This window comes from Amia ocellicauda, chromosome 5 (assembly GCF_036373705.1).
Source record: "Amia ocellicauda isolate fAmiCal2 chromosome 5, fAmiCal2.hap1, whole genome shotgun sequence".
In the NCBI taxonomy this organism is placed as follows: domain Eukaryota; kingdom Metazoa; phylum Chordata; class Actinopteri; order Amiiformes; family Amiidae; genus Amia; species Amia ocellicauda.
The window spans coordinates 31,425,732-31,448,839 of record NC_089854.1 but is presented as its reverse complement, the minus strand read 5'-3'; the positions used below and the strand labels follow the sequence as shown (position 1 = coordinate 31,448,839).

At 43.2% G+C, this 23,108-nt stretch overlaps 1 protein-coding gene across 1 annotated transcript; it reads right to left on the bottom strand.

Annotated features, from left to right (window-relative positions):
• Positions 1–858: 858 nt before the first annotated feature.
• xylt2 (xylosyltransferase II) lies at positions 859–21,351 on the bottom strand. Its single transcript, XM_066704776.1, has 11 exons — positions 21,216–21,351; positions 14,569–15,025; positions 13,834–14,009; positions 11,659–11,861; positions 11,072–11,152; positions 9,357–9,573; positions 8,140–8,316; positions 6,874–7,130; positions 5,971–6,166; positions 5,169–5,502; positions 859–4,608 (listed from the first exon to the last, which is right to left on the bottom strand). Exons 1-11 carry the CDS (start codon positions 21,348–21,350, stop codon positions 4,286–4,288), a joined length of 2,556 nt encoding a protein of 851 aa, XP_066560873.1. The 5' UTR covers position 21,351; the 3' UTR covers positions 859–4,285.
• Positions 21,352–23,108: the final 1,757 nt, after the last annotated feature.

Here is a 23,108-nt window from a genome sequence, read left to right as displayed (position 1 = left end):
CATGCATCTAATTTTGTCTGCAGTAATTTTCCTTCTGGATAAAAAACCTCTAAAATGAGGGCTGCAAACCTAATGGACTGTAATTAACATAACAATAATCCGGCAAACATACCTACATTAGTGGGAATAATTACCTTTTGAAAAACAAAAACCGTTTGATTTAGCAAACCTTCCTAACTCATCCTGAAATCAAGGGAAACTGGACCAGAAAATGAAAAGTTCAGCCCCAATTCCCTAAAGCCAAACGTTTCCAATTCAAGTATCTGAAAAAGTAATTAATCTTACCTGGCAGGGAGGATATCTGGTTTTGTTACATTGCATGAATTAAAATGTTCGAATTCCTTTTATTTATTTTTGTTTGTTTGTGAATGAGCTATTTTAGACAAGTGGAGTGAAATTAACATGTTCATTTAAAGCGGTCTAAATTTCTATTTCATTCCTTTCATTTCTATTGTAAACAAGTACTTGCATAAAACAATTAAGTTGAGTAATACTTTTGGAACATCTTTGTACTGTTACCCACCAGCTTACCTTCACAATAGATAGCCTTTAATGTATTTGAGTTAAGTAGAAAAGTGATGCATGAGGGCGCATCCGCTAATAATAATCAGGTATATTTACATTACCAAATTAAACACGTTTATTCTACTTGTTTTACAGAATCTGTAAAGTATATGCAACTGGTCTACTTCTAATGGTTCTACTGTAAAATAAACATTTCAATAATAATATATTCTTTTTTATGTAGTGTATATTAAAGTATGATTCAAAGTCAAACAAAATCAATGAAAATGCAACTAAAACCCCAGACGTTGCAGCGGTCAGGATTGCCTGTATAAAGAACAATGCCACCATTACTTATAATTGAACGTTTTATTGTCCCATCAGTCAACCAGACATGGCGCAAAAACGTCTTTACTGAAGGGCTTCATTGATGAACTGCCTTTCCTCACACTCCAGTATTAAGGCTCAAAGGGCATTTACAACAAAGTCATAACACTGGCATAGAACAAATGTAACAGTAAGAGCTTTGCAGCATGTTCACAGCTCATACATAACAAGTAAATCACACAGTGAGGTGTGGGTTTTGTAAAGATGTACTGGACTGTGTTTCACAGGTAGTTGAGTTGTCAGCTCTGAAGACGGATGAACCTCGACAAGTCCCAACTCTGAAATGCATGACAAATACTGGAGGACAGAGTCTGACCAACTGGATTGGGCTCAGTTTGTCTCGCTCCTTAATGTAATCTAGGTATCATAGCTGGACCAGTTAAAAGATCTTATTGTTAGCGCAGAACCAAAACAGACTGACCACACGACATGGCCGTCTATTCCCATGTTCTACTACTGACCTGAACCGATGAGCCAGGAGTCAAATCATTAAGGCGCTGGTTAGAACATGGCCGTCAAATTAAAATCAGTCAAGACTCTTGTGTTTAGATTAACACTAAGTGGGACTTCTGGACCATCAAGTTTCATCCATCTCCACTGCGTAAAGAAAAAAGGATACCACCCCAGAAAAATGAATTTCACCCAGTTAGGACAGAATTGTATACAGATAAAGACCGTACAGAACTCATCCTTCATAGAACCACATTGAGGTAACACATTTTGTATCGCTTTCTTAGTCTTTTCATTTCCATTCCTAATAATATCTGGCAATCTGCTCAACAATAAAATTCATACCTAGTTTAAAACTGAAACCTACAGGTTCTGTATTTGTACTGGATTACAGTGAAATCTTGCCTTTTGGGTGTCAAGGACCTGGAGATTTTCTGTTCTGTACGTGTTGGTATGATGCAAGATGTGCAAGTGATTGTATGCTTTGCAGGCAAAAGTGCATATTGCATCTTCCAGAGCTTATACTTGAACGGGTCCTAAAAGTTCAGAACACAGAAGTGAACAGCCAATGTCAATATGCACTGGTGGTTTACCATCTCATACATTCCCCCAGAGTTAGATTACAGAACATTTAGAAAGCTTATTTATGTACTGTATTTGATCTGTGAAATCAGTGAAAGAAAAAGTAATGGTTTATTTTAATGCCAAAGTACCTGGAGCTTTCTGTAATGATGTGATTTAAAGTCCAGAAAATTCCCAAGCCAGATATACCCACATCACCACTTTGGAAGCAAGTTTTAAATGTAGTGGGAGATACGCAGGAATAGACACAATCTGATAGTAGGGTCACTGTGAAATAAAGAGGCCCAAATTGGAAGAATGATCTTAAATTAGAGAAACACTGTTGCTCTCAGATAAAAATATAAAAATATAAATACATATACATTTGTTTTCTTCAATTTTGTCCCCTCGTCAACGCAATCATTATGCCTATTTTTTTATGGCTCCATTAGTCATTTATGTGGCTTATGTGGAGAAAAAGGCCACTTTAATTCAAGGCAAGATTCAGGATACACAAGGATAAGGTGATCTCATTCATTTAACATTTCTTGCCAGTTTCTAGAAAGAATATGAATGATTACAACTTTCTGGGAATATTTTGGGAAAGAAAATTCTATGAACAGTATTTCACTGGGGCTCTTCATTTGCTCCAATGGAAAAAATATGTTTTTTTATCAAGATTAACAGTGAAATCTCTAATGACAATAACTATTTAGATGAGGGGAAAATATTTCATCACGGGAATCACGTTTTAACAGTTGTTCAGATTTGAGGACAATTATAAATGTGCCGACCAGAATTACACGTTATCAGTCTTGGCTACATAAACTGTTTCAATATTAAGGGATTAGTGAAAATGGTGAGCCGGTGAAATATTTCTTCCTGTTGACCACAACAAAGTACTGTCTATACACAAATGGAAATTCAATTCCACACCCATTAAGCCACATTAAATCAAGGGACTCCCTTCTCACAAAGCAAAATAAGTTATGGGCTGGTGGAATAAACCACTCTATGTTTAGTATTTCTGTCAGGTCGCAATAGCACTAGATATGCAACTGTCGTATTATTTCAGAAAACAAGGATTTCACATCCAGTTATGACGAGTGAAGTCACACAGTTGATATTAGTCATTTGCAATAAGATGCCACCTAATCTCCAACACTAGCCCTGATGGGCTAGGTTTTTGGGATGCGTGGTAAGATAAAAGGCTGCCATGAAAGTGGGAAAGTGATATAGAGAACAGACCACTGCCGCACAAATCAAACCAACTGGCCTTTCGTCAATAAAGAGTTGGCTAGCACTTCTACTCTACTGCAACTGTAGGCACTTCCTCTGCGATACAATGCTAAAAGACTGAATTTCAATTGGTTGCATTCCTACTGAAGGCTGACAGAAAAAGAAAAAACAGAGGATGAGGAATAGTCTTTGAATAACTTATGAGCTAGTGCTATGCGAGAGCTGTGTTTCCCATCTCCAGTCCCAGAGCTGTCTTCCATCTCTCTTGCCGCACATCAGAGAGACTGCCGTGTGCATCCCAACAACTCCACTTTCAGCTGTCCACAGCGGGGCTTCAGTTGTGATTGTGGTCTTCAGTTCCATGTAGTCAGTGCTCCGAACAGCACTGGAGAGTTTTTAGCAGCACTTTGATGCAAACCTAAAGAGCGAGGCCTTCGCTCCAAGGAAACCGCCATCCATGACCTCTCTATGGAAGCTCCCCCTCCCCCCCACCAATCTTGATTTCCAGCGGTTACGCAGAGGCCGACCTCCAGCATTTTCTTCCAGTAAAGTGCACTTCATGCCGTCCATTTCTGAAGTTCTGCTAATGCTTTTGGAAATAACTGATAACGTAAACAAGCACAACCAAAATAAAAACAAAAATACCTCATGTAAACAAATACAAATAAAATGAAGGGAACTCTGGGGTCCGGTTTTGACCATCTTTCTTCTGCTCATGGCCGAAACAAAAGTCGTGAGCAGACTTTTGTCATATTTCATAAAAAGTGTTAGAAAACAAATAATTCCTTTTGCAGTTCAAACGTGAAGGCCTCAAATTCTAACTTGATTGTAAGATGTGCCAAAAAAAAAATAAAAAAAAATGAAGAACCAAAAACATAACTTAGAAATATATATATACAAAATAAATGTTTTTTTTGTGTGCAAAAATTCAAAATCTTTCCCAGCTTTCTTGATGGGGGCTTTGGTAACCACATTGCCCGAAACTCTGTCGGCCCCAGTCTCTCAAAATCCTCTCCACTTTTGCCCATGCAACAGAACTTCCCCAGAACAGTCCTGCCCTGGCCCCAGTCCATATTCGCATGACTTGAAAGTGGCTCCGTCGTCTCCCCTGTGTTTTTGCACAGACTCGGGGGGGGCACAGGTGCTACCTGATGCGGCCATTGCTTTTGACTGGGCCCAGTTCGGCTTTGGGGTCGGGCGACAGGGAGCTCCAGCTGGACTTGGGGCAGAGTGTCAGGGAGGCGCAGGGCGAGGTGGCGGTGGAGCAGACGTCGCCCGTCACCCAGAAGGCTCCAATGCTGTCGTCCACCCAGTCCTCCAGGGCCCTGCCCTGCAGCAGGGCGTGGCGCCGGGCCTGCTCCATGGCCGAGTCGCCGCTGGGCAGCTTCAGGACCTGGCGCAGCTTGTGGAAGCTCTGCTCCATGTACTGGTTGCCAGGGGGCCCGGAGTGCACCCAGCGGTCCTCTTCTGCACGGCAGCCCGAAGCAGCAGAGAAATAGAGAGGGGAGAGAGAGGGAAAGTGGGACACAAGAGCTCGTTAGAAAAACACCCTGGGATCCAGTTGTGCAAAGACCCTGTGAGGAGTCTGATCAGTGGGTACGTAGGGGATGTGACCCTGCAGATATTGACATTGTCCCCCTCAAATCTGAAACGAAACCTATGCCCCTGTCCTGTTCACAACACCTCCTCAATGGGCTTAATTAGGTAAGTACACAATTATTTGAAGTGATGGAGCGCTGAGGAGGGACACTGCCACCTGCAGGGCAGATTCTCCAGAATTGTTCAGGGCTAGTCCTAGGCACCTGCTAGTTTTTATTTATGTATAACTTTTTTTATATTTTGGGTTTTGTGGCGCACAGCTGACAGTTCCCCCAGTAGACTAATGCCACAGACTGGGAGAGGTACACTTTTCAATCCAATTTGCAGCAGTAAACAGAAGAAAACTAAAACATTTTGAATTGTGAGTTTTTGCACACGACTAGAGTTGCACAACACTTGCAGGTAACTTTGGAGCTGAAGGGCCTGACCTTTGCGCAGTGGTTGTCGGTCCTTGTAGGCGAGGGGCGTGACCAGGAAGCGGGTCTCGGCCACGGGCTCCCACATCCGCAGCACGCGCACTGTCCAGGCCCCTGGGCGCAGGGGATGCTGCAGGGGTGGTTTGTACTGCGTGTACTCGGCCTCCATGTCCACGCTGATGTCGTAGGAGGTGGCCACTACTTTGGCCGGGTCGATCCACACGATGGTGGCCGTGAGGTTGGGACCCCGCGCCCACTTCTGCACGGCGACCGGCTCGTCCAGGGGCCCGATCACTCCACCGAAATTGCGGAAGATCCTCTCCTTTGGGTCCCAATCTGTCCCCACCTGCCCCACAACACACATACATAAAAAGTAATCAATTTAGGCTTTTAATCTTACGGACGTATTGCTGAGTTTCTGTGTGCTGTTCTTGGATATCTCCAAAATATCAAGAAGTTCAAAGAGAAAGATTGTATTAGTTGGACTGACACCCACACAGCAGTAAGGCAAGGCCTTGTACAAAGATCATTCGGAAAAATTACGGACAAAAAGGATGAAACTCACAGTGTTGACAGAAATAACCCCACTTTTCAAATCCCCAAGCTCTACATCAGCAGAAAGACTACAAAGAACCTGTAAGTTATGTAAGTAACAATAACTGAAGTGAATGAGAATCAATATCTCATTGGGGAAAATACAAAATCTTGATAGCAACAATAAACACTAATATATGAGAGCTGCTTTGTGCTGATAGGGTTATAGTTCCCCAGGTCCTCGGTCTGTGGTGCCTCTTCTGCGGCGGTCCGGTCTCACCTCCAGGTTTTTTAGTCTCTCAAACTCCTGCAGGTTGCTCTCTAGCTGCAGGGTAGACTGTGACACTGCCCACACCTCCAGGGTCTCCCGCTCTCCCGTCCCCACGTGTTGCACTTCCTGCATCACAAGGTGACCCTGGAAGCGGTCATCATAGAAATACACGTGGACCGAGACCGGGTACCCGATTGGCTCATACCTGCAGCAAACAAAGGAGACATTAGCTACAGCTCTCTCAGACCTTCAGTCATGTGCTCTGTTGTGTGGTTCAAAACACCAAGCTAAATACGAAAGGCATACTGAGCCTGGTGTGGCAAGATTTAGGAATAAAAAGACACTCGACTTTCAAGGGTTTATCTTAAAACGTTTTCTAGACCTGAACAAATTCACTGTGGTTTCTGCATTCAGACTATAATGTCAGTTTCAAGGGTTTTTGCTACTCTTAATGTTTATATAATGTTATATGATATGGTATGACAACATCACTGTACACAAACCAATTTAACAATCTGTAGGCTATGAGCATGCATTTGTGAAGGCCTCTACAACACGCACGCTCATGACAGTCATTCTAGAGATCACAGCGGACCACAAGCATGCAGCTGTCTGTCAGTGGCTGCCGATATTAATCATTTATGCCTGGATACCACTTGCTCAGTATTGTTCGTCAGTGTTTTAAACTGCATTTTTGACACTGGTTTATTTTTATTTTTGATGCTCCTGTCTCAGTGCCTTGGGGATAGTGGCCTTTTCCGTCCAAAAATTGAACCGATTTCCTTATCTTTATGGCCATGTTTGCACTCAAGTATGACGTCAAGTTCGGAATTCCACTAATTGCTGAAAAATGCCACGCTACAGTGAGACGCGCCATTGCTGCTTGAAACATGCCATGTGGGGGAACCGCACCTGCACTTGTCGTTGCTACTGTGAGAGGAGCCCAAGCTGCGCAGACCCAGCCTGAAGAAAGAGGAGTAGGAAGTGAGGGCCACGTCACTCAGGGAGCTCACTCCGTCCACCTTGTCGAACACGCTCTCCCAGTAGGCTTTGAGGGCCGGCGTGCCGGGGGGGTAGTGCCCATACAGGTGTGTGTCCAGGATGTCAATGGCTTCCTGGCTCACAATGGACTCGAACTTCCGGGCAAAGAAAGTGGGTCTGGTCAGTTGCTGCAGGATCAGGAACAAGCACAGGGTCAGGAGGCAGATAAAGGACAGGGCTGCCACACATGATTACAGCGAATCAGACAAGCAAGGTAGAAACATTGGTTAGATTTTACTCCTTGCTCTAGGGAGATACACGTGTTTTTCCAGGCAGATTAATATGTGCCAGGGCTAAATAACTGGGTCCAAGTGATCATATAGAACAAGGGTGGCTAACCCTGGTCCTGGGGAGCCACAGGATCGTTAACTGCTTTATTGAACCAATTATGTGTCTAAATTGGGCAAAATGTCCCTGTGTTCAAGGTATCCAATGATTGGTAATTTAGAGAGACCTAGAAAACCTGCAAGATTGCAGGTCTCCTGGAACAGGGTTGGCCACCCCTGATATAGAGCAATTGTTTGTGTCACTACTTCAGTGGTCTGGAAACTGTTTTATTGGTATTTTACCAAAAAAAAAAAGTTGCTATATTAATTTCTATTTGAAAAATACCAAGACTTAAACCTATTAAAATATTTTAAAGTCAATATACGAATCATAAAAAAAAAAAATATTTAGTTTTTCACAAAATCAGTACTACTAACTATACATTTCTTCAAATACACATTGCAACACTACATTTTCAACACAAATTCAAAAGGAAATTGAGGTTTCCTTGAACTGAGGAAATCTTCATGTTTACTGTGCAGCTGCAAGGGAGGGTGGGGTGATTATTATATCTGTCCTTCACATGGAGGTGGTGAATAGTTCATGGAAGACACTCAGTTGTCTGGATGGAGAACAAATCAGAAACCCCGACTGCTCTGCGGGAACAGGAGCGAGGATCACAGTATTCAGCAGTAGTGGGCAACCCTGGGTCTGGAGAGCCATTGTCCAGCAGGAGGTGCTTAACAGGCTGGATTGAGTACTTAAAGAGCTGATGTGGAAGAAAGAAAGCAAAAAAACAGAAGCTGATGTGGATGTAAGATGAAGACCCCAGAGTAAAGGTGGTCAGATGTTTTCTGTCGGGGGGCATACCTGGATGCGAATGAGGTCTGCTGGCTTGAAGTCGTTGGGGGAGCAGCCGCACCAGTCCACGATGTGCTTGTACTGGCACTTGCAGCCCAGCTTGCGGTTCCAGTTGGTGACGCGCAGGTTGTTGTCCACTAGAGTGTCACACATGCGGCTGTTGCCCAGCACCGTGTGGTAGAAGGACTGAGGAAGAGGAACACTGAATGTCACCAACACATGGAAGCCTTTCAAAACCCATCCACGCTTTTTTTTTTAAATCCGATACATTATTATTTTTCTTTACAAAATGTTTTTGAATGAAGTACAGTGAATTTTTGGCAAAGGGTAGGATATAAGTGGAAACTTCTAACCTCAAACTCAGGTTACTATACATGGGAACATACTGTTGGGCTTTCTGAACTCTTCTGAAAATACATAATGGCTTGCTGTGGTGGCTGGTGGATGAAGATTAAACCTTCTCTATGCACTGCCTGTATATTACACGTATTAATAAATACATTTGCATAAATTAAGATTTGATTAATTGCAAAAGCTACTGAAATCTGATACTACTAATTCGGAGGCAGTTCCTAATTTTTATCTCCAGCAAACACATTATATATGACTACTTAAACTATTATACACTCATCAAGTTTAATAAATCTTTACAAACAAGTCATTTAATCTATTTAAAATTTGCATAGAATGATCTGTGGCTTGACAACTCAAAAAAACAACACGCTCTCTGGGACTCTCTCACCCTGGAGACATTTCTTGGGTGCAGTTTCAGTGATATGGCATTTCAAATCTATAAATATGACCCTGATAATACATGTGCGAAAGGCAAAGCATCAGGTTTCTCAATAAATGGCTTTGAAGCAATGTGTTGTGTCTAATGATGCTTCTCAGCCTCTTAGGTTAACCACATTTGGAGCTCCCTACCTGTTGCTATAGTGAGAATTATTACCTGCCTGAAGGCTTTCAAGACCAGGAAAGTAGGTTAACTGTGAAGTGCATCTATAAAACTGAGAATGTGTACACAGTGGATTTTAGGAAAGAAAGGGAAGAAAGAAGAAAAAATTAAAAATAAACAAAAAGTAAAAGCAAAAAACTAAACAGAAGAATGAAAGAACAATGAGCTCCCAATCAAGGGCTTTGAAATATCTGTTAAGAAGATTGCTCAATAACTTTTGACAAGCAACTGCCACACTCAAGTGTGTGTGTGCGAGAGTGGGTTACCGTACCTCTGCAGGCAGGAGGGCATAAGTGTAAAACTGCTTGAGGCCGGACACCAACTGGTCCTGGGAGTTAATGACGTACTCCACGAAGTTGCGCGTCAGAGCGAACCAGTCGGAGCCCCCGGACACCTCCAGCCCCTGGGGGATCTGCCTCTCGCCCAGCCGCCACATGTGGGTGTCGCACTCGTGGAACAGGCGGTCCAGACCCTGCTTCTTTATGAACCTGCATGCAACGAGAGACCACCTCAGTCAAGCCTTCCTTAAGAGGTCTCATCTGAGCAGAGCAGAACAAGGCTGACTCACTTTTGCTTAAGGCCTGGATATGGTAAGAAAGCCGAAAAGGCTTTTTAAAAGGCATTTCAGATCAATTTAGCATCGTGTGTGGCTTAGGTCTCTGAAGCAGAGCCCAGCCAGATGAGTCACAGAACAAAACAAAGCAAACAGAAGCAAATTAAACACGTTGCTTGTATCTTCAGAATGCACAAGTGGCACACACAAGGGTGCCGAGTGATTTAATGGCACAGGCACAGTATTCAATGCTGTGGTCGGCTTTTGTATTTCGAGGATACTGTTATTGCGGTGGACGGTCTTGAGGAAGTTCCACTCTAAGAAGTCTCTGATTCATTCCAAATTTAGGCCAAATGGTAAACAAGCATTAATGAAGACTTAGGGGCATTGCTGAAGGTGGATGTAGGCAATGCAAGGTTCTCAACTGTAACTGGGATTGACAAGGCTATAGAAATATATTACGGCAGAGACCTATATCCAGCATGCAAACTTAACCTCCAATCCTTTGGAAGCCACTGTTACTGCAATAGCTGCACTCCAGACAGCTCCCTAATGATTTAAATTATCTTTAGGCAAGTTAAATAAAAAAGCTGAAATGGTTCATCTGGAGAAAATAATTAATACAAATGGAAATAGAGGGAGACTGAGGTAATTTGCTTGCTGTGAAGTTAAAAACAGTGGAAAAGACTAAATTCAACAAAGAATCATAGGGTTGTCAATATTCTACAAATCGATGCAGTTCAGCAACAATCTATTTTAGGACAGACTACATACATTGTGCTTGTGTTACTTATGGACTATAAACAAAGTCTCAAAAGTTGTTGAACTGCTGTTTATAATTGACAATCCAGTCCGGCTTATACTTATTGCAAACAGCAATAATTCATTTAAGTGATCTGTTGTGAGCCCTGTAGTATGCATCCATACTGTATTGAAACGTTTTTGCCCTTTCTTAATCACATCATAGATTACACTCCACTCCAAAGTGTTGCATAAGTCTTACAAAGTATGTTGACACTAACTTTAGCTAAATGGTTTTCTAGACTGAAATGAATAAATACATACATAATGCAGACAATTCTAAACTAGGCATCGAGCCCTTAAGATATTAATTTATAAAAAAACGTATAATACACAAAGGGTGGTGGGGAATAAATTACAACACTAAAAAAATAATTCAAATTAAATATTATCAACTATGAAATACACTGAAGAAGAAACAGGGAACAATGTTGTAAGTCGCCCTGGATAAGGGCGTCTGCCAAGAAATAAAAATAATAATAATAACAAAGAGATGTATGGCAGGTAGATGGAATAATCACTAACTTGAAATGACAGACTGGTAGTTCTGAATGTAGCCAAGTAAGTAAGTAAGCAAATATTTAAGTAAGAACATTGGAATCTAATACTGTGGGAATGAAATGCTGGAATACCTTGCATTTTCCCGACCGTGAGACTTCAGGAAGTTCTTATCTCTGTATTTAGACAGGAAAGCCACCAGCTCTTCATTGGTCCTGTTCAAAATGGAGGAAAAATAACATCAGAAATAAAGGCACAGTATGAGTATAAATGCACATGTATACATACAAAAACGCTTACTTTTCTCTGGTGGAAGTTAACGTATCTTAAACTAAACAGCCCTACACTTGCTTTAATGACAATCTTCTTCCACTTCCACCTCTAGGGGATTGTCTGAACTACTGAACTATGCTCTAATTCAGTTCTGCAAGGTTTAATTGATTTCTGTTTTTTCTGAATCAATTTTATCCTTAAGCGAAAGCAAGATCCAGAGCTCCTTAACACTTAAAAGGACACACATTGGTGGATACCATGCCACATTTCCAGCCTCCCCTGCACACCTGGAATTTAGCTCAGTTTAAACCTATCCCACAAAAATGCTGAACTCTTTACCCTGCAGAGAACTTGCTTTCCCCCTGTACAAAGGCCTGTGCTGATCTCTGCTATGCCCTCGGGCCCAGCTACCGGATGCTCCATTTTGTGCTTAGTCTCTTCCCTGTACCTGGTGGGGAAGTCCGTGGCGCTCAGGTTGATGAAGAAATCCCACTTCCAGTCAACCATACTCAGAAGGTCCTGCATACTGCGGAGGTAGGTCTTCAGCAGGCTGGCTCCTCCCCAGATGGTGACCATGCGCCAGGGGGTCACACGGACGTTGGGGTACTGTTGGGCAATCTGTTGCACTTCCCGATGCAGGTAGTTAGACCTCTGATGAGCAAAACACAGAGCTTTTCATAAAGGACAAAAAACAAACAAAGACACAAGAAATAAAGACAAAGCGTCTAGTTCAATGGTGGCTATAACCCTGGTCGGCTAGCTATATGAAACAACTCATAAATATGATATTGTCAGTTAGCAGAGGCATAGCTAAGGTGACTTTATACTCAACATTAGGGGATACAAAGATATTTAGCAAAATGGAAAAACATTTAATCAGGTAAAGTATCTTTCTATGAGTTTCCCTATGTGATATTGACGGAACGGAGATTATAAAGTAATATAAAAAATTAAATTAAATGATTTGTAATATCTGAAAATATTGTAAAATCTTAAAACTAAAGCTTCTAGTTATCTAATTTGTCTGATTAGCCGACTAATTGGTTTCAATTAGTATTTCTCTATAGACATTAAATGATATGCAGTTCCCCTTGAATCAGAATATGTAAATTATTTCAACTGTATATCACAAAAAAGAAAACGGAAGACGATAAAATGATAAAATGACACTGCAGCCCTTTGGGAAATGAGTGAGACCCCAGCCTTTTAGCTGTTCGTATGCTAGTATGTCTCTATTAGGACAAAACATTTAAGAGCAAAACATAAAAAGTAAAACCACACAACATGAGAAATGAATGAACCCGCATTAATAAGATAACGCAGATGCTGGGAAAAGTACGTCAATGTGCAAAAATCTCCTCTGCAAATGCAAAGTCTCGCGTTAGGATTTTTCTCGCCCCGAAGTCCAATCTGACAGCCTTCAGCTTTTGACTGATGGGGTTAGCGCTGTGGTGGAGGGACCCACACCGTCACAGTGGCAGATCAGCGCCAAAGGACAGTCGGGCTCGGGCCCCTTTAAATTCCCAGGATTTTCTCCTTCGATTCCAGTCTAGAGCTGTCACGCACTGTATGAAAGGCAAATGCTCGTCATATATTTATTCTCTCCAACTGCTTTGAGCTAGACTATCACACATTGCCAGTGTTGACTGAAATCTGGTTTTAATTAAAAAAAGCCAACAGTGGTAAACAGAGGCCCTGGCTCGATTTTGAATATGATGACAAGAAACACAGACTGACATTCATAATCAGGAACCCTTTTAATGCTTTGGTTTCCTTGGCTGGGATTTAAACAAGGCTCCCACCTATCAAACCAAGCAAGGGGATAAAACAAATCAATACATACATGCTTTTCTCCTCTGTTAGTTAGTTAGCTTTACTGAGCCCTGCAGCATTCTGAGGGCAAAAGGCCTACTGAGAATTATTTCATTCAAATAGTAAATAAATAAATAAAACATTAACACTAACCACAATGTCTTATTATTAGGATTGTGTGTTGTTTTCTTGCTTTACCACATTCTGGAGCTTATCTTTAAAGGATTAGGGAACGTAAACATGCAGAAAGCTTAACAAGGTCTCATTCATTTAATACTAGTCGTCTTTGCCAGGAACCTCTCTGCTGTTGCTCTCAGCAGACACCCCTGCCAAAGGTAGCCCTGGCGCTATCATGCGTACAGAGAAAGAGGGCTGTCTCTGGAAGAAGGGACGTCAGCCGTCTTCTGAGAGTCACGTCACACAGACCCCTTCACACAGACACAGACCTTCACAGATTTTATATCAGGACAACAGCAAGATGACAGTTACAAAGAAGTGGGCTCGTACGGCAATAAGTGGCGGGAGGAGGTTCTTTTTTTGGCAACATGGCAGTCTCTTTTCAAACACATGGCTGCCAGCAACAACGTACAGTGTTTATCAGTTTACCTAGCCAGCGTGAATAGCAGTTCATGCTGAGTGACATATTAAAGATCATTAAGACACAGTTTCTCATGAGAAAAACAAGGAGGAGGAAAGGGTTGGAGAAAAAAAATATTTTTTCTTCTGTAGATGCAGATTCCAGTGAGATCTGGATGTTTAAGACAGTAGTCCAATGGCGCAATTACATCCCCATATGGAGCAGATGGCCTACCTTGTCAACATGGATATAGTAGAAGTGATCTTGGTGATAAATGGCCTTGATGAGACGATTCAGCTGTCGGATTGAGCGGCCATGGACCACCAAGACGAAGGCCACCCTGACTGGGTTGTCCACCTTGGACAGGTCTGTGTCGTCGTCCTCCCACTGCACCATGGGGCTGGACAGGCCTGAGTAATCAAAATAAAAAGCCCAAATCAGATGGGCACAGACGGAGCAGTAGAAGTAAGCCAAGTTCTCAGTTTCAGCATCCTAGCCATTACCAATGAAGTATATTCAGTGTGATCTTTCAAGAAGGGTCTTTGCATTTGGCTCCAACACAAAAAAATATATATATAAACTGATGAAATGACAAAAACTAATAATAGCAATAAAGCAGAGGAATTAAAAGCAAGGTAGGGCTATTACCCATTATGAAAAATTAATAAGGAATTTTGTTTGTCTGTATATGAATATTTATTAAACTATAGGAATCACTTAATAACAGCTGCAAACAAAGTGAACTATGTTCAACTACATCTGTATACATTTTACATTCAAATTAGAGGTCTATTTTGAATTTGAAGAAACAGGCAACATTGGCACTGGTGCAAATGAGGGAGAACGGTTGCCAAGAGAGAAGGCTTGGGTGGTGATACAGACAAGGGTGGGGGACAAACAAAGAGCAACACATGAAAATGAGTAAACTAAAATGTAAAAGAAAGGCAAGGAGGAAGGAGGGAAACTGACCGTACTGCGGGCAGAACTGGGGCAAAGATTGGGGCATCAGCTGACCAGCTTGGTGCAGGCACACTATGTTGGCGATCTCCTGGCGGCACTGGCGGGAGCTGGCGCGGCTCAGGGCGGATAGGGCGTCCTTGCCTGCGATGTCACACTTGGGCAGGAAGTCACTGCTGGAGGCCTGGGGGGCACCCTCCACGCTGCCCGTGTCTCCGTGCTGTGCCGTCAGAAAACGCCCCTCCCCCTTGAGGTCAGTGAAATTGCGGCTGCTGGACGGGTCGTAGGGCACCCCTTCGGCCGCGCCTGCTTGCCCCAGGGAGCCCCCGTCGCGGGTGGTGGGCTTGCGTTTCTGGGCGCCTTTCCCGCCCGCCTTCCATGGGCTCTGGTTCCTGCCAGAGGGGTTGTTCTGATTCTCCTTCTCGCGGTTTTTACTGTTGTCTGGCAGCACAGATTTCCTCCGATTACTCTGGTGAGAAAAGGGAATGGTCTCAAGGTGAGCAATTCCTACTGGATCCTGCCCACTCTCTCATTCACATTCTTTGACCTCGAGATTTGAGAAGAGTGACTTTTCACAGCAGGAGATCTCAGTGCAAATACACATTTATTAACAGGCCATGGCCAGCACTAGGCCTGTGTTTTCAGGGAAACCCTAGTGTAAGGGGAACCAGTGCCTTTTCTTTCTAATGTTGCTTCAACAATAAAACACCACCTGGGGTTAATCATTTTAAAGTCATTAAAGGTACTGAAGCTTTGCACTTTTACAGCATCTCAGAATAACAACAGCAATAAAAATTCTCAGCACAGACTTTCAGAGAATTTCATCTGTGACTGTTTGGACATCTGTGTTAACTCGCATTTCTTCTTCTTGTTGTTGTTGTTGGTTGGATTTCATTATAAACCTTTGGGAAGCATTTGCTCAATTCTATTTCGCATCTTATTTATTATTACTGTTACTGCCACATCCAGTGTTGCTTTCCTACAAAAGACACATCAGTGTACCATTTAATCCTCTTAACTTTGTATTTTCGTACCATTTACAGTACATGCTATCTACCGCCTCCAGTGCACTTGTGCATTATAGGGAAACAAATATATTTACATAGACAAATTAATATCTCCAGTATAGAGAGCAGCCACTACAATTGAAGGCCATAAGACATCTGTTCCTGTGGCACAGTCATAGTAAATCTCTGAACTTCCCTAATGAGTTTCAGATATTTGGCTGTCCGAGTTATCAGGCATAAGTAGAGAGAAAAAGCCCAAAAACAGCTGCAGCAGTGAGGTGGTGCCCTGCAAAACTTTATCTGGACACTGTGGCGAGAGGAAAGTACAGTGGGGATTAATTATCCTAAGCTCTCTTCAATACAGAGCCTTCACAAGAACTGGAATCGTGCCATTCTTCCAGCTGCCGGAGATGCACTCGGTCGGTGAGGGACCATCTTGCTTTATCTGCAGGACCCCTGCTGCCCAAAGAAACTAATGTCTATTAATTACCCCAACAGTGCATGTGGCAGCTTGGTAAATTTAGCTGAACTCTTCTCTGCTACATCTGGCAGCGAAGGCTTTCAGTCAAAGCCAGCTTGTTAGCAAAAACTTGTTTAGTTAGTGTCTGGGGGTCATGATGACCCTTGCGACTGCCAGCACACTTTGAAAGTTAAAGACAGAGAAAGGAGGCCTGATAAAGAGCCTAAAGCACACAGCAGAAAGAGGAATGAGGAAATATCAGATGGCAACACGGTTAGCATCCAAGGTATTGTGTAACATTAACAGTATGGGCAGTTAAGGGCTGTGTCTGAAAAGCCCACACTGTGACTGCTGTTATCAAAAACACTTCTCATTAAATCAGCAGGTCTTTGTGTCAGGTCACGTGCTTGTGCGCTCAGCATCTCACAGTAACTTCCACAGCATATCGGTTCCTGACAGAAATTCAGAGTTGGTTTCTGCATTTCCACAGGTACAGCACGGCAAAGGTTTATTAGCACATGTGGCGGCTACGCTGTCTAGACCAACTACAAAGATTAGGCCTTCCTGATTTTTGGGTATTGATATTCACTTCCACTCCTACTTCCTACCTATAACCAAGCCCTTGCCAAATGATTCCATGGGTGTAAAGCTTGTTAAATTGATTTCATGCTGACTGGTCATAACCTGAAGTGTAATAGGCTAGGAATATTTAATGTAAGCATTGGCTTCCACACCTTGCCAATGGCTCACAGCAATAACAAGAATATGTCAAGCTGAGAAGTGAGCAATACTAAGCTTGGACTGTCTTACTTCAGGCAAGTAATTCGTACTGTGAAGGTTTTAATCTTTCATCAAACTAGCAACCTGAAATATAACATTTAGCCTAATATTGGAAGTGCCTTGTTTTAATGATGTTTTGCTTATTTAGCCCACAGGGTTCTACTATGTTCTAACAATATACCAGGAATACAAACCCAGGTCATAAAAATGCACTGTTGAGAGGATGACGCAATTAACTACTTAAAGACAGATTATTATGGCTTAATGAAGTGAAAAGAAGTTACGTTCAGCGTATTGTTGTAAAACATTATTTTGTGTTTAAAGACACTGGAAATGTCTAACTTGGTGTAATTGTTTTATTATTTCTCTAGTATGCGTGTGTTCCTCCCTCAATTGTTGCAGTTCAGTCAGCATTCTCATGACTGCCTCACCACACCCCAACCTCCAGCGTTTGTCATTAGTTTTCTTTGGTTCTTGTAGCCACCACAGGCAGAAAAGCAGAAACCCCAACCACCAGTCTTCAAGGGAGGAGCTCTAAATTGCTAAGGGCAAGAGGAACCAAGTTAAAAGAAAATTACAGGACTAGGAAACCCCACAAGCGACAGAAAGACACTAGGTTGGATTAGATGCAGCTGCAAGCCTGTCAGACATTATGGAAGAGTATCGTTCTGGAGACAGAACCATCAAAGAAAAATAACAGACTCAACAGCCAAGTCCACTTTCTTGGAAATGGCAACTTCTGCATCACAACCAGCATCTTCTGGGCAAACTTGACCAAACCCATGTTTCCAATCACAAAGACTTTACTCCAGCAAACAATGGCACTTCAGATCAGTAGCCACTAGCCTGGGTTTGTATATGGCCTTTTGATCTTACATGCTGCCAAACATGACTGTGGCATGCACGCTCATTAACCAAAAGAGGCTTTAAGGACATGTGCCGCCATGGGGTGTCATTAATAGCAGACCTAATGGAACCAAAACCCAGGACTGAGCTTGATACAGAGCAGAATCAGTCCAAAACTGCCCGACTCCTCTGCTCTCTTTAGCAGTCTCAGACGATTCACCCTTTTCTCAGCTGTCATTGGTCAGGCTGTTCAGACACTGTCCCGGCTGTAAAAAAAACACCAGCAGGAACATATGGGCTGAGACCTTGTGGCATCACCATCTTTGTTTTCAAATAGGGAGCGATACAAAACAATGACCCTTCTCCCAACAGGTAGGCAATTTTGCATCTTTACTTGAAGGAGGGGAAAGGTTTGGCAACATACGCAGAAGCAGCGCGATCATTTCACTCTCCTATCATCAGACTCCATGAGCTTTGTGCCCCGTGCTCATGAACCTGCTTTTTAAGGATCCGCCCACTGTCTTTGGCACTTGATTACACTGCCTTCAACTGCCACATCGGTCTTTGTGTTCTCATAACACATCTGCTTCCACATCAGCTCTACAGATAAAGACATCGACTTCCAAACCTCTGATCTCCCACCAAGGGTCACTCTGAAACTGAACTTTGCGACAGAATGCCTTTTCATCCCTGCAGACTGCTTCATTCCTGCCCGGCGGAGAACAGGTGGGAGGGCTGGTCAAGATCACAGAGCGTACAGGAGTCATGATCTTGTTGTGATCAGTAGTAATGGTTCCCTTGCTCACAGGAAGGCTTTTACAGATACAGTTTTCTAACACTGCAGGTCTACAGTCTAGCAGTGGAAAAACAACGTTCAAGGATAAGGGCCTTTTCCTTCCGGTTGAGATCTTACTACTCGCATTTCCGCAGTTTCTGTCAGAAGAGCAATTCAGCCAGTGTGGGTGAATCGCAGTTGCTGTTGTGTGCTGTTGTACTCGGTGTGCTAAATTATTATGCAGAGGCCAATCAGTAGATTTCTAAAGCTGAGAGAGACGGTGGCTAGGCACCTCAAAGTGTAACTAGCACACTGACCAAAATGATTGGTTTATATCTGCTCATGTGTTAGTAGGGGTGTATATTAGTATCTGTGATTTTTCTTTTCTGTTTCATTTTTGTAACTTTTAAAATGTAAAAATAATGACTTTCATCACAATCAAGGCTACTGTAAGTACCCCAAAGAGAGCTCTTCTGTGGTTCAGTATGTGACCTTTCAACACTTACTGGGTAGCAGAAATCATGGGTTATTAGATTATTTATTGTTTTACTGCAGAGTTAGATTGTACATTTTGAGGATAAGCAATGAGAAAACACAATTTCTCCTCTTTAATTATTACTGAACCATGTTAACGGTGTTACACTTTGACAGTTTTGCATGATTAAAATGTTAATATCTTTCCGTTTAAAGGCTACTTTAATATCCTGTCTCAGTGAGCTTGGAGTCATCCGGACACAGTACCACTGAACGCAGCTGCCAAGACAAATCCCGTGCTTTTTAGATGCAGTCTTTTCTGTTATGTTGTAAATGTGGAAACATCACATCCTTCACCGCAGAAGAGCTCTCCTTTGGGATAATGGCCGTGGCCATGACTGTGATAAAAGTCATTATTTTAAGTAACTAAAATGACAGAATTGAACAGAAAAATCCAATACTTTCTTATACACTCCTACTATCACACGAGTAGATATAAACTAAATATCTTGGTGATTGTGCTAGATCCCGCCCCCACACCCACACACACAAATCCCAACAGGATTGTCACTATACCTAAGGGTTCATTTTCTATTCGTTTCACCAAGACAATTTCATAATACCACAACACTGTCCTCACACCTCAGTATTAAGACTGCAGCCTTTGTCACTGTCTTTATTTGCCAAGGTTTCTATTACATTACTGTACAACTGAAATACTAATACCAGTTTTACCAGTTGTCTTTGTAGCCATTTCCAAATTTTCCTGAATAAACATAAATTGCCACTTCCACAACCATATGCACTATACTGTCCTGTAAGTACCCTTGGCAAGAAGCTTTTCATAAACTATGCCATATTGCTCGTATGCCTGGTAAGTAAACAATATACACTATACAAGTATCCTGAACCTCACACATGCAACAGGTCAACACATTAAATACCAGGAAGGTGCAGAGACTGAATATCCTGCTGCTTCTGCTTACAACGTGAAATGATAATGACAGGTGTCCAAGACAAACCAGAGAGGTGCCGCTACTCTACATGTTGACAGGGCGGGCACCAGCTGGGCACAACACCGGCTTTTACATCAGCGCAGTTTTGTTCTCCTGATCTCATGGGATCGAGCGACATCTCCCACCTTTGTGCATCCAAGAGTGATGGGAATAAGACAGATGACGAGGTGTGAAATTGTCCTGCTGGGAGCTAATTATTCGGTAAACCCAGGATCACAAGCAGCCTGATAATGTAATCAGTAGTTTTCCGTCCCTCGGAGGCAGCTTCAGACAAGGGGAGCTGCTTCAAAGGAACCTGAATTCGCGCATCTGTCGGGAAGAGGGTGTGACACGCCAGGGGGTGGTACTTTGGGGAAACTGTCATTTACTTGATTCAGCACAGTGACGGCACAGTGAGGACACGTCTACCAATGCATTTCCTTTCGTACACTGGAATCTATGGCAGGCACTTATTGTGAAGCAGTTCGGTCAAATTCGGATTTCGCACAAGCTGCCGGCGCTGTGCAGACACCCTCACTCACACAGTTTAGACCAACCCAAGAGAAACTAAAACACACGCACATTGCATTGTGATCATTGCCCAAACTAAGCCCTGCTCTCAAAGTATCGATACGGTATATTTTTCCAATAGGCGAATTATGCTACACAAACAAGGTCAGATGTCAAATCAATGCTGTCGAGTCCAACACAAACCCCCTGCACAGACCACCAGCGTGCAGCCGAAGTCGAACTCGTCCCATCTTGAGGCAGCAGAGCTGCTGATGGCTTGAGGGGGTATAAGCCCTGTCTGTCATGTGTAATGCAACTCGGACCAAAACTCAGCACATTCCTCCTACTCGCCGCAACTCGTCCGATTGCGAGCCCCTCGCCTTTCGTGTCCTTTGGCTGCCGCAAGACGTGCTGTACCCCCCCACCCCGTGCTGGGCTCGTTTTTCAGGCAGAAAAACAAGAACTGCACATGCATATTTCTGCACATCTCCTTCCCGTGTAGTGGAAACACTCCGGCTGGCGACGTGTAAAGCCTGGAGTCTCTGCAGTCAAAGCAAATCCAAAGAGCAGACGCCAGGCGTCTGCTCTTTGGATTTGCTTTGGCTGCAGAGACTCCAGCAAGCAGACAACGCATTGCAAAGAGAGAGACACACTTGGAACTTGTTGTAGAGCAGCATCGGCCGTATACTTTCCCCACTGCAAAAACACATACACATGCATGCATGCATGCATGCATGCATACATACATACATACATACATCAGACACCAACGGAGCATCGCCCAAGAACGGCACCCTCGTCCACAGCCTTACCTCCACCTTATCCCCTTCCTCCAGGCTCCTGAGGCTCCACACCACCAGCCCCTGGACGAGCAGGATTGCCAGCGCGGCGGCGATCGCCAGTTTGTAGCGGCGGAGCAGTTTCCGCACCCTCGCGCTGGCCACCATCTTTTTCTCTCGCTCCCGGTTCTCGTGCGCGCGCCGGCGAGGCAAGAAGGGGGCGGCGGGCGCGCGCGGCGGACTCGGGGGGCGCGCCCGTCACGACGTGCGACGTGATCCGTGCGTCACTCTCGGAGAGGTCTTCCCAAAGCCGGCCTCGGCGCATGGATGTCGGGCTTCTGCGCCGATATGTCGATTATGCGAAACTGTAGGCTGGAGAGAAAATGTGGAGGAAATAGACTTTAAAAATAGCTTTTCTCACACACACACACACACACACACACACACACACACATATATATATATATACTATACGGAACTTCCTGATCCGGTTGTTTCACATGCTCTAATCATCATCATCATCATCAATGTAATACTAATGATAATAAACCATTATAACAAATGCACTTTTCTCTGGACCTGCTACAGGCTACTGAACTTTACGGAGAGGTTGTTCACATGTTGTTGATGAAAAGATACAGATGTCAGCTGTCTGGGTTTCACCTTCTGTGCTCGATTCCCAAATTGATATAATTTATAACCCGACAGTCCGGTTTTCAGGCTGTGTATACCGAAACGCACCCTGTTCCCTGCACGTCAAAAACATGTCTGATTGTAACAGTAGTATCATATCACAAATACACTGTTTATTAAACAATCTAATCTTTTTTTTTTTTTTTTTTAATTAGTATTATTATTTCTGTGTTGTTTTATTATACATATCGGAGAATATACAAGCCGGAAACCCGGTCTTGGATGATGAGAAACCGCAGCCCCTGCCAGCGCGACGCCACATGCCAAGTACCTGCAGACAGAGGGAAATCACGGACTGCTCTCAACTGTGTCCACAATGTAGCAATGTGACGCCCTGCAAATGTCAATGAATCCCTTAGTCTAGGGGTCGTTACACTTACTGGATACATGTTTGATCTGATCTGATCCTCAAATTGGAAGCTGTAGGCATTCAGGGTAATGTAAGTAGATGGATTATGAACTGGTTGATGTGTAGGAAACAGGGTGTCGATTAGAGGAGTCGCTTCTAACTGGAGTGAGGTTAGTGGAGTTCCACAGGGATCAGTACTAGGGCCTTTGCTTTTTCTAATCTATATTAATGATCTGGACTCTGGGATTGTTAGCAAACTTGTCAAATTTGCAGATGATACTAAAATAGGTGGCTCAGCAGATACAATCTCGGCAGCACAGGCTATTCAAAGGGATTTAGATAATATTCAGTTGTGGGCCGACACCTGACAAATGAAATTCAATGTGGACAAGTGCAAGTTATTACGTGCAGGTAACAGAAATGTCCACTATAATTACACTATGGGAGGAATAGAACTAGATGAAGTAACGCATGAGAAAGACCTAGGAGTCTATATGGACTCCTCACTTTCTCCATCCAAGCAATGTGGGGAAGCAATAAAAAAGGCAAACAGAATGCCAGGGTATATTGTCAAAAGTGTAGAATTGAGAACAAGGGCAGTAATGTTCAGACTGTACAATGCACTAGTTAGAGCTCATCTGGATACTGTGTGCAGTTCTGGGCTCCACACTTCAAGAAAGATATCGCTGCTCTAGAGGCAGTTCAGAGGAGAGCAACCAGACTTATTCCAGGTCTGAAGGGAAAGTCCTACTGAGAGACTGAGGAACTGAACCTTTTCACCCTGGAACAGAGGAGACTACGTGGGGACTTGATCCAAGTCTTCAAAATCATGAAAGGCATCGACCACATCAAACCAGAGGAGCTTTTCCAGATCAGCAGGGACA

What these genes read in the sequence shown, in the direction of transcription:
- xylt2 (XM_066704776.1), bottom strand. Translation starts at nt 21,350, where the DNA reads ATGGTGGCCAGCGCGAGGGTGCGGAAACTGCTCCGCCGCTACAAACTG. An exon ending in CCAGTTCTGCCCGCAGTACG is followed by an intron (nt 14,010 to 14,568) that starts GTCAGTTTCCCT and finishes TTGATTACTCAG; the next exon opens with GCCTGTCCAGCCCCATGGTG. An exon ending in CAGACCTCATTCGCATCCAG is followed by an intron (nt 7,131 to 8,139) that starts GTATGCCCCCCG and finishes CTGATCCTGCAG; the next exon opens with CAACTGACCAGACCCACTTT.